At 40.5% G+C, this 12,298-nt stretch overlaps 1 protein-coding gene across 28 annotated transcripts in view; it reads left to right on the top strand.

Moving 5' to 3' along the window:
* The window catches only part of plekha6 (pleckstrin homology domain containing, family A member 6), a 347,966-nt gene that overhangs the window by 294,397 nt on the left and 41,271 nt on the right, over positions 1–12,298 (top strand). For all 28 annotated transcript variants that reach the window (XM_059950203.1, XM_059950184.1, XM_059950180.1 and 25 more), the window contains one exon: positions 2,254–2,334. In XM_059950203.1, the coding sequence (XP_059806186.1) occupies positions 2,254–2,334 (81 nt within the window). The remainder of the gene's footprint in view (positions 1–2,253; positions 2,335–12,298) is intronic.

Raw genomic sequence — 12,298 nt, 5'->3', positions numbered from 1 at the left:
GTCTCTACCAAAGGAGTTGTAAGGCACTCCTTCCCTCTGCTAGACTGCAGATCACACTTGGGTAAGGTGTAGCGCCTCCTTAGCCCCCACCCCCCCATCACTGTGACATTAAGCCATGGGAGCAGGTGGTGGATGGTCGTATGAGCAGATGGTGCATATCACAAGTCCTGGATATGCAACCACTACCACAGGCAGACAGTCTCTAAAGTGTATCACTGTTGGCAGGAGTCACCCACCTTGTAAAGAAAACACCCAGAAGAGGGCAATGGCAAACCTCTCTAGAAAAATTTGCCAAGAACAATCATAGTCATGGAAAGACCATGATTGTCCACATCACATGATGCAACACTTTACGAATGGACAAAGTAAATCCCAACTAGCAGAACCCCTTTGAATATTCAATACTGGTGTCTGTTCCAAAAGCCTTGTGAGTACAAACTCTGAGTACTCAGAATATACTCCGTTTTGTTATAGAGTTGAAAGACAGCTCCATGAATATGCAACCAACCAAAAAGTAAAGTTTCAAAGCAGATCTGTCCTGAACTGTGCATTATGTGTCAGGGATTTAATAATAGCTTTAATAATAGCATGAGCACTGATCTCTTGTCTTCCCCTGTTTAATTCCAATGTGAGAAAATCAGATTGTCCCACACCCAGTGACTGGTTTCACTAGCCACAAATTATGAGTTGGATGTTAAATTGATTTCTCATTTTTGTTAATCCAATATCTTACTACCCATGGTTCCTTAAGGTTGTTATAGCCAGGGGGCAGTAGGGGAGGATAAACTCCCATTATCTATTAAATACTTTCAATGGCGTGAGTCTCAAATAGCCTTTGACAGCCAAGTCCAGCTCCTGTCCTTCACAAGTGGCTTGGCTACCAAGTGGCAGAACCATTTCTACTGATAGGAGAGACAAAGTGGGATTGCTGGCACGTTAAAACCAGTTGTTTCGTGAAGATGGGGCTCATCAGGTGTGTTTGGCAGCTCATCTAGAAGGAGGAAAACTCTGATGTCAAACCTCCACTGCCTTGTGGCTGTCCCCACTCATGGGGAAGTCTTCAGGATTAGAGGCCGAGATAAAATCTGGAGGTGGAGTCCCGAAGGCAGCCCTAGGTTGAGTTTGATACTGACTGGCAACACCTGCGACGCTGCTGGTGTCTCTGCAGTTCCTTTGAATTAATCTGCTGCGTGGACGACACCTTGCCCGCCGTTTCATACAGCCCTGGCTTGCATATCACATAGACAACTAGCATGCAATATCCATGGTCTGCCCTGAACGTTGGAGAGCGTCAATGCCTTCCATAATGATCCCGAACAGCATAGAGAGGTTTACTTATGATAGATTACAGAATGATGAAATACTATTGTTTTAAGGGTTCCACAGGTAGAACAAACAAGGATAATAATGTCCATTTTATGTTCTTGACAGGGTCAATATTATCATTACAGCTGCACAGTTTTAAAAAATGTAGAACTGATGGAAATAGTTATAAGGGCCAAGGAAATGAGTTCATGGAGAATACATTTGCATACAAAAGGATGGGAAAGCACTGAATAATTTGCGATTGCACCTCTTCAAAGACAGTCAACAACAAAATGAGCTAAATTGTGCAATTACGAGGAAATCTGCAGATGCTGGAAATTCAAGCAACACACACAAAATGCTGGTGGAACGCAGCAGGCCAGGCAGCATCTATAGGGAGAAGCACTGCCAATGTTTCGGGCCAAGGACAAAGGGTCTCGGCCTGAAACGTCGACAGTGCTTCTCCCTATAGATGCTGCCTGGCCTGCTGTGTTCCACCAGCGTTTTGTGTGTATATTGTGCAGTTCTTTTTTTTATTATTCTGGAACTAGAAGGCAACATTAAATCAGGCTGCAGTGACTGACCAGTTAATTTTATCCCTTCTCTTCGAATATCGCCGCACCATCTTCACAGCGCATTGGGAAATATAGCCAGGATTTAACTTTATTTTCTTGGTGTTATCAATGTTCATTTGTGTCACCTTTTTGCTTTGAGTTCCACACCAGAGCTGAGCACAAAAAAAATCTGGGCTGAGATTCTATGGAATTACTGATGGAGTGCAGCATTTTTATGGATGGTATCTTTCCTCTGAGCTGCTAAAATGAGTCTAAATTTGATCAAATAGTTATGAAAAACCCTGGGCCACTGCCTTGAAGAAGAACTTCTCTTTAAAGTATTCATATCTGGGACTGGCTTTAACCTGAAATTTGTTCTCATTTTTCCTATCAGTATGAATACTCAGGAGAGAGAAGACCAACTGGAGTACAACCATATCACTTCACCGCCTCGCATTCCATGCAAGACCGACTGGTAGGTTCCTAAAACTGCAATGTGCAAAATTATGGAATCAGAGAGTATTACAGCACAGAAACAGGCCTTTCAGCCTGTCTAGTCCATGACAGCCTGAACTTCTGTCTAGTCCTATCTACCTGCACCTGGATCATAGCCTTCCAAACTCCTCTTATCCATATACCCCTCTGAAACCACCTCTACCAGTTCCACTGGTAGGTTGTTCTGCACTTGTACGAGCTTCTGAGTGAATAAGTTATCCTTCAGATTCCCCTTCAATATTTCACCTTTCACCCTCAACTATGACTTTTAGTTCTATTCTCACCCAGCCTGTGTGGGAAAAAGCCTACATGCATTTATCCTATCTATACCCCTCATAATTTTGTACACCTCTTTATGATTTCACCTCATTCTCTTGTGCTCCAGGGAATAAAGTGCCAACCTATTCAACCTGTCCCTGTAATTCAGGTCTTTAAGTACCAGCAACACCCTTGCATATTCTTTCTGCACTCTTACAAGCTTAGTGAGAACTTTCCTGTAGGTAGGTGACCCAAGCAGCTCACAATACTCCAAATTCGGCCTCCCCAACAACTTGTACATCTTCAGCATAACATCCCACTTCCTGCTTTCCCTGCCCTGATTTATGAAGGCCAATGTGCTAAAACTTCTCTTTACTGCCCCATCTACCTGAGATTCCACTTCCAAGGAATTATGGATATGTATTCCCAGGTCATTTTGTTCTCTGGCATGTCAGTGCCCTCAGGGTAGTGAATCTGTGGAATTCATTGCCATAGACGGCTATAGAGGCCATAATGGATTGCATGATATAATTGTGCCTCTTTATTAAAGCCTAACTCTTGGAATCCGTCTGCTTTGCAGTCTGTAATATTTAACCAAGTAAATATCTTTTTTTCTCCTTCATAATCACATAATCTACCTTCTGTTCATAATTTTTTCAACTCCCATCCCATTCAAACCTTAGAAAAGGTGTTAATTCCCATTCTCGAGCCTTAGCTCTTTTATATCTGGGTTTCTAATTTAGAGATGTGGCAATGCCTTGCTTCACACCACCTTTACCACTCTATGTATGTTGCCACTTACAGGGAGGTATGGACTTGGACACGAAAATCCCTCTGTACATCAATGCTTTTAAGGGTCCTGCCTTTAACTGTCTACTTTCTCCTTACATTGGACTTCCCAAAGTACAACAGCTCAGTCTTGCGTTGATTAAACAATATCTGCCATTTCTCTGTCCATAACTGTAACTGATTTATGTCTTGTATCCTTTGATAACATAGATCTCATTGAAGCTACTGAATACTGAAAGGTCTGGATTCAACGAATGTTTCCATTTTTATTTGAGTCTCAAATCCAGAGGCACAGTGGGCATCCCTTCAGAACAGAGGGACGCAAATCTGTAGAATTTGATTTCCCTGAGGGCTGTGGAAGCCAGGTCACTGGGTTTTATTTAAGGGAGAGATTGTTAGGTTCTTGGGGGTTAAGGGTTACCAGGAGAAGGCAGGAGAATGGGTTTGAGGGAAAAAAAACATAGGCCATGATTGAATAACAGAGCTCACTTGATGGGTGAATGGCCTAATTCTCTGCCTTTATCTTATTGTCTGATGGATTTTCTGCACCAAATTCCATTTTATATTCCCACCAATGAGTTACCTTCTAGGAGCCTTCATATCTGGTTTTAATATTGTGTTCCAATTTAGCATAAACCACACAGTGCTATCAAAGTACAAAGTACATTTATTTTCAAAGTATGTATACCATAAACCTTGAGATTCGTCTCCTGACAGGATAGCCACAGAACAAAGCAACGTGATAGAACCCATTAGAAAAGAGTGGCAAATGCCCAATGTGCAGAGAGAAAAAAAAACAAATCATGCAAACAATGAAAATAAGCAAATAACATTCAGAACTGGTGTTCACGAAAGTGCAGCCACAACCTCGAAGCCATTTCAGGAGCTCATTAGTTGCAGGCCACAGCCTCAGTTCAGCACAGAGGCGCGGAAACCTCATGGAGCAGTAAGCTGACGCGGCCTGTCCCACGCCTCTGGCCCCAACACCCTGATCTTTTCAAGTCTCCCAACGTTTTAATTGTCCGAACTTCGGGTCATTCCTCACTCACGGGCTTGGGCCTAGGCCCCACCACTTTGATTTGACATGTACACGCTGCGCCACAGTTCATCCTGCACCTTTGAGACTTCAGTTCACGCTGCAACAATGCCTGGTAGTACGGGTGGTTCAAAAGCTCAACTCCAAAAGAGAAGTTACAGGCTATTGATTGCAGTGATCGTTTGCCAGAAAAAGTGTGATTGATTTTTGGATTACTTACATGAAGGCTTGTTAGAATGTTGATTTGGCTTATTTATTCTACCTGAAGAAATACTGCCTGTAGGTAGTTTCCTTCAGAGTCTTTACCAAGTCTTCAGAATCTTTACCAGAATTTCTTTCTGCTCAGTAACTCTTTGTTTCCTTCTGTTTTCTACATTCTGTAACTCTTCGACTCCTTTCTCAACATGATGTGACAGGATGAAATTCTAGACCTTCAGTTGCAAAGGAAACTAGATTTTTTGGATCAGCAGGTGGGATTCGATTTGCAAAACGGTACTTGTATCATTGGTCAAAGGTGAAGTGACAAGGTTGTGAGTCCAGTCAAGCTCTCGGGTAGGGATGGCAAGTCAAAGGCCATTAGAAGCCAGGATTACCAATTGTTCAAAATTCGAAGTGATTCAGCACATAAGGGCAATAATTTAAATAAAATTTAAGTGAAATTGTTCTCCTATTAATACACACAATTGGATAATCACTTCTGATAACATCGATCATTATAATTATGCAACCCTGCAGAAACAGATCAGATGGAACAATGTCAAGGAATAGGTTGGAAATTCTTCAAAGGAGTAACTTGCCTGTATACTTAACACATCAGTAAGTTTTCAATATAGAGACTTTGAATTCATTCGATTAGAGTAATTATTAACAAGTTGAATTTGTAAATGTAAGTCTCGGTAGTTAGAAACAGAATTATATTCGGAAGTGGGAGGTGTATCGGCTTAGGGACTGTGTGTATGGGTGTATGGGACTCTGCTGCTGAGGGAGAAGGTGAACCATTCAGTCCTCAGTCTAGCCACATATGTTGAACTGTTTGCAGTCCTGGTGTGTATAAGGTAATGGTCGTGGAGTTGAGGGGTTATCCCTGTGAATTCCTTCCCTGGGGATCAGGCAAGAAAGCAACCCCAACATTTCTTTGATCAAGGGCTCTGCTTGCTCAGCGTGCACTGACATAATGTAAGTGCTCATGTGACAGGATGTGCTTGAAGACATTATGATTGAAAGAATCCTATTAAAGGAGATTAGTTATTTGTTGGCAAAATAGCACAAAATGATATGTTAAAACAAGCTTAAAATATTAAAGGAATGTCTCTTCCTAAACAGCAAACCACATCAAAAAGTTTTCTTTTCCCTGAGGAGATTTGATATTTATGACAGAGATTGCCTCACCAAAGACAGTTAATGATAAAGCTGAGTCTAAATATTGATGAGCGTGCTGTAATAATGGTAATTAACATTAATAACCTGTCTACAGGAATGGGGCAAACCTTGATTCTTCTCCTATGGCCATTTAATTAGTTCTGTTTTCATTAACGTCCTGTTAATATACTCTCAGAACACACTAATCTCTACTAAAGTTCTGGTAATATCATGGCAAAAAATATTAAGTAATTTTACCAGAAGTCCTACAGGCTACTCAATATAATGTAATTTACACTATGTAATTATACAATCAGACCATTTGCCACACACACATACAAACTGCTGGAGGAACTCAGAAGGTCAAGCAGCATCTATGGAAATGAATAAACAGTCAATGTTTTGAGCCGAGATCCTTCCCCAGAACTTATATAAATGAGCTCTTCCCTGCCTTGGGCCCATGTCTATTTAAAGGATTTACTTCCCTGACACCTCCTGGAGTTTGGGGAGATTGCTTGCATCAATGGGAATCCAATCTAATCTAATAAGGCAATCTGAAAGGCTAACTTGCAAGGCTAGGGATCTCCTTGGGAAAACCTGAGTGGCTACCTAACAGATATCCCAAAAACAATAAAGGAAAGCTGATAGATAAGAAACAAAAAAATGTTACTGTGTAGGGACAGGGACCAGAATTAACAGCTAAAGGCAGAATTAGGTGATGGATCTGAATTAGTATCGAATGAATCCAGCTGAATTTTCACATGAACCTTTTCATGGAGAGAGTAGTTGGAACCTGGAATTGCTGCATTGTGGGACAGCTAAGAAAAATAGTTCTGATGGATTTAATAGAATGCTCTATAAAGATGGAATAGACAAATGGAAGGTTATGCTGATGAACTGAGAACTGCAGAGCACCATCATCAGTATTTGGCCCTGGTGGTTAAAATCATATTTATTGTCATTGAGTTGTGATGTGAAATGTGTTGATTTACAATAGTGGCACAGTATAATTCATATTAAATTGCCATAAGTTTCAAAAATAGTGCAAAAAGGAAAGGAATAATGAGGTAGTGTTCATGGTATATTCTATATAATGTACTGATGGGCTAAAGTAATGTCATGTTTAGAGGAAGTTTTATTTTATTGGTGTCCCATTAAGTATCGATGATATCAATGAAATCAACAGACCCAGACTGGTCCCTGTTAATCTTCTGGGTGGAAATTTTAAATATTTTTATTGCCATAGAACACAGAGTAGGCCTTTGAGCCTTGCCACCAAACAAACCCCCAATTTAATCATAGCCTAATCCAGAGCCAATTTACAATGACTAATTAACTTACCAACCAGTATGTCTTTGGACTGTGGGAGGAAACCCATGCAGTCATGGGGGAGAACATTCAAACTCCTTACAGGCAGCGGTGGGAATTGAACCCGGGTCGCCTGTCCTGTAAAGCATTGTGCTAACCACTACTCTTTTTATCCATTTTTATCAGAGTTTATTTCCATTTTATCAGCAAGGCATGGGAATAAAACAAGTGAAAGAAATATTGACTTTGATCTATAATGACTTTGAACTCAGGCTATTAACTTTAGGAATTGGTTTATTATTGTCACGTGTGCTGAGATACCGTGAAAAAGTTTTTTTTGCATTCCATCCAGACAGATCATTCCATATATAAGTATGCTGAGGGATTACAAAAGGGGGAAAAAGTAATTCAGAATGTAGTGTTACAGACAAAGTGCATTGCAGGTAAATAAAGGGAAGGTTCATGGTGAGGTAGATTGAGTGATCAAGAGTTCAATTTTATTGTATAAGAGGGTCATTCAAGTGTCACGTACCCCGTGACCGGGTTACCAAACCAGCAGAAATGGAACGATACATTGGAGTCTGGCGGTACTGTAACTTAAGGTGTTTATTAGTAAACTAAGTAATCCAGAAGTGTAGGAATAAGAATCAAAACCAAGCTCTGTTGTAGTCTCGGGGTAAATGAATAGTTTTAGGATAATGCGGAGTTCAATTCAGTTCAGTTTGGATTGAGGTAGTTGCTGTTGTGACATTGGAGAGAGAGAGAGAGAGAGTGAGTGAGAGATGAGCAGCTGCAGCAGGCAAAGCTTCCGTTGTCTTCTTGTTCCGTTGTACTGTTGTGGTCATCAATTATGACCCTTCCGTTCCCGGCTAGACCGTTCTTCAGTGGTGGACCTGTCACCCAGGCGAGGGTGGACACACACACAAGCCCCCACTGGCCTGCCTTAACACACTGTGAGCCTTGGACCAATTTCCCCGAATAGATCCTCCAAGTCCCCACCTTCCTGTGGGTGCACACCACACATTCAGTGTCCAGTGGCGTGTCTGCCTGTGTCTCAGCAGACTCGTCTTTTATCTCCCCAGCCGGGGTACCAGCCATCCATCAACTGATCATGTCCATCAAACTGGGCCACTCCCTCCTGTCTCAGCAGGCACCTGGCACCCACTATGCTGTGTCAGCAGGGATTCACACAAGCAGGCAAAGTGGCAAAGTCCTTGGAAATAAAGTCAACAATCAGCGAAGAAGCCATAATTTTAAATCCTTGTGTCTCTCTCATTATCAGCATGTGCAGCATGGTGCCTCTCCCCCTCTTCATCTCTCTCTCGTTAGCAGCATAGTTTACGGGGGGTGGACCCCATCTGCCCATGGATTTCTCATCACACATAACACAAGTGTCTTATTATTGTGGAATAAAAACCTGTTCACAAGCCTTTATATCTTCTGTCTGATGGAAGATGGAAGAAGACAGAGTGGGAGGGATGCTTGATTATATTGGCTGCCTTACCGAGGCAGCAGGAAGTTCTCTGCGGTTGGTTCCGCCACTCATTGCCTTAACCTGCAGGCAGTGTCACATACGAAGTAAGGATTTGTATCAGAATCTTACATGAATTCAAAACCTGCAGTGCATTTAAGTGTGGACTTTGCTGGACACTATGGTGGGTGTTGCCAAGGTAATACACAGGACCTTAAAGACATTGTAAAGTGGAGTTGCTGCTCTAAGTTTGACTCTCCTCTGGTTTTGAAATTAATTCAATGAGAGCATTACAATGCATCTGCTGCTACTGTTTCTCAGTGCTCCCCCATTCATAATCAACGACCCCATGCACCCTTCAAGTCAAGTCAAGTGTATTGTCATTTCAACCATAAACTGCTGGAACTGTACACAGTAAAAACGAAACAGCATTCCTCCAGGGCCCTCCAAGACATTCCATTTTGTCCCCTCTTCATTTGGGCAGAAGCACGTACTACCAGACTCAAGGAAAGATTGTATCCTGCTTTTATATGACTATTAAATGGTTCTGCAGTATGATAAGTTGTAGTCTTGACCTCACTATCTACCTTGGATAGATATTTTATCCATCTTGCATCTTATTATCTTCCTGCTCTGCACTTTCTCTGTAACTGTCACACTTTATTTTGCATTGTTATTGTCTTGCCTTGTTTTACCTCAATGCATTGTTGTAATGAGTGGGTCTGTATGAACTGTGTGCAATTCAAGCTTTTCACTGTATCTCGGTACAAGTGACAATAATAAAGCAATTCCAAATCATTTGAGCAGTGACCTTTTTCAGCTACTTCTATGTAAATTCACTAATGTAAAGCCTCTCCTTCTAATTTAGTTCATAAAAACGTCCTGAACAGAACATGCATGCATTAGCATTACGTTGCATTCACCTACCAATATTCAGCATCTATGGTTGGAACAAAGAGAAAATTAGGGCATTGTAAAGCTAAATAGTGACCTAGAGCAATTCAGATTATATGTAATTCGTCTCAGTATTGCTGGAGGACAACATTATATAAGAATCTTCATTCAGTTTTCAAACAATGATAACTAGATGGATGACATGCATTATGTGACAGCTTATTGTATTTCCGAGGAGTATTTTGGAATTATACAGAACAGAAGGAAGTCAGCCAGACATTGAGACTTCGAATGATCTAATTACCATCACATCTCTATTCCCATTGCAAAACTTTCCTTTCTAAATATAACCTTTTGTTTTAAAGAGCCACCATTGAAACTGGCTCCACTACACTTTTCTTCCAGTTCTCTGCTGAAAAAAGGAAAAATTCCATGTTTCCTATCTGATTCTTTTGCTAGTTGTCTTAAATTTGCATTCATTAGTTATTCAGTTTCTGCCCCTATGTGAACAGGAAATAAGCAGTCACTTGTCAGTCAAACACATTTTAATCATCCAATTATTAAATAGATATTTTCCTTTTCACTTCCCATGCAGAATGGCATGATTCCACCAAGCAGTGTAAAATGTGCCATTGTTAGCATAGGCACCCCTAGTCACATGGAGAACATGCAAACTTGTGCAATGTTCAAGGACAGGATTGAACCCATCATCACTAGCGCTCGGGGGCAGAGACCCTATTGGCTGGGCCACAGTGATTATTTTAAATAAGCATATTTACAATGGCAATATCTGGCATCAACTTTACCTTTGCTAAACCTACTATACGTTTAATTAATACCCAGTCTCTAGGAATGAGTGTAGATTGATGGAAGACTTCATGCCTCTAGAGACATTGGAGTTAAGCAAAGCTCACAAGGTTTAATTTTTCTGAAGTTTAGGTTATTACACAAAGTGCACATTTTGAAAGATATGACTGTTTAGAGTATGTTCAAAGAGGTTAATTTTGATAAAAGCTTTTTGACTTTCTCAAGACTTACTGTACAAACTAGGGTTAATTGACATTTTCAGTCCACGGGCTATTTATTTATTCACTTGGCAGCCCATCTAAGGAAAAGTACAACAGAGCTCTGAACAAAGGCCTGTATTGTACTAATGAGCAACATGCATAAGGTAATCTGTTCAATAACAGCAGGATAGTTTCTAACTAAAAAATGAGAAGAAGTTTACTCATTTGGACTATTGTGGTTCTAGCTCTAGGAGGGGATGAAAAACCATTGTGTCTTCTGGGATTTTGAACAGTTTCAATTGGTGTGAATCAAAGGAGATGGTCTTTTGGAATTCATTGCAACAAAGGTGAAAGACTGTGGATCTGGTTAATTAGGATTTCAGCAATGCCAATAGATCAGAGGATTCTGCTTCATTGGGATTCACGCAGTGCTCGTGAATTAGTAATTAGTTCATGGTCTTTTGAAGTAAGGCCCTTGGTATAAAAACTGTAATGAGAGCATAACTAAAGAAGTTGTTCAGGATACCAAGATGGCAGATTGCCCAGTGCGTTATGGGTTTTTAAAATATTGGCTAACCAATTTGGATCAATTCATGGGCGAAGTTATTAAGGAAGAGCTCACAGTCAAAGTAAAATTTATCACCAAGTTACATACACTGTACATATTTGATGATAAATTTTATTTTGACTTTGAGCTCTTCCATAATAATACTATATTTACAAGAAAATAAAGAAATACAATTTATGAAAAACTACACATAAACATAGGCTGACAAACAATATACAAATAAGACAAATTGTGCAAATATAAAATAAATAATACTGATAACATGAGTTGTTGATCTTTGAAAGTGAGTCTGTAGATTGCAGAATCAGTTCAGAGTTGTGGAGAGTGAAGTTATCCATGCTGGTTCAGGAACCTGATAGTTGTAGATTAAGAACTGATGGTTGGGTTTGAGCCTATGGTAACGGAGAGAAAAAAAATAATATTTCAATGTGTAAGTTACTGGTGGTGTCATTGTCTTAAACTGACTCTGAGATAAATTATTCATGGACTGCTGAGTGGGCAATGTTACCACTGTAATGGAATAGTTTCCTATATTGTGTCTCTTACGGGCAGAGAAATATCCCAAAGACCTTTACACAGGAGATGGAAAAAACAAGTGAGAATAATTTTAAATAACGTGAAACAAAAATGGAAGGAAACAGCAGGAAGTATGGTTAATAATGTCAGATACTGAAGTCAGTTTGGGAGTTGCTCGCAAGAAGGGTCTTGGGAAAGGGTTCCAGAGTCTGGGATATAAGATAGAGAGCACCAGCAGAGGAAGGGATCGCTGAGGTAGCCCAGCTACAGAGCAGACTGGAGATGAAGAGCAGACAGTGGGTGAAGAGCAGCTAGCATTGAATTGTTGAAGATCCAATGGCTGGTGTGGCAAAACTGCACCGGAAGAGGGTGGTCTGACCTAAACTATCAAGAGAAGTCCAACCTAACAGACCATATCTGGGATTTTTACTGTGACCTTTCCTGGAAACTCACTTTACACTTACCCCAATATTCCATGCTACTTTTTTTTAAAAAACGATGACATAATTAAATCTTTCTGGATTCCTTTCCACACCAGCTCTGTCTTGGAGATTGTTTATTCCAAAGGTTTTTACTTGCCTGTTCTTTTTGATATAATACTGTTCTCTGAACATGAAGGGAACTTCTATTCTCCACTCCCTGGATCAGCATCAGGCACAAAAGGTGAAGCAAGCTCACACGTTGTTTTTATCCTGGTTTCACCTGGACCTTTGCTGCATGATCTTCCCATTAGATTGT

The sequence above is a fragment of the Hypanus sabinus genome, chromosome 25 (genome assembly GCF_030144855.1).
Source record: "Hypanus sabinus isolate sHypSab1 chromosome 25, sHypSab1.hap1, whole genome shotgun sequence".
NCBI lineage: Eukaryota > Metazoa > Chordata > Chondrichthyes > Myliobatiformes > Dasyatidae > Hypanus > Hypanus sabinus.
Note: the sequence above shows the minus strand (reverse complement) of the source record. Positions and strands in the feature narration are given on the sequence as shown.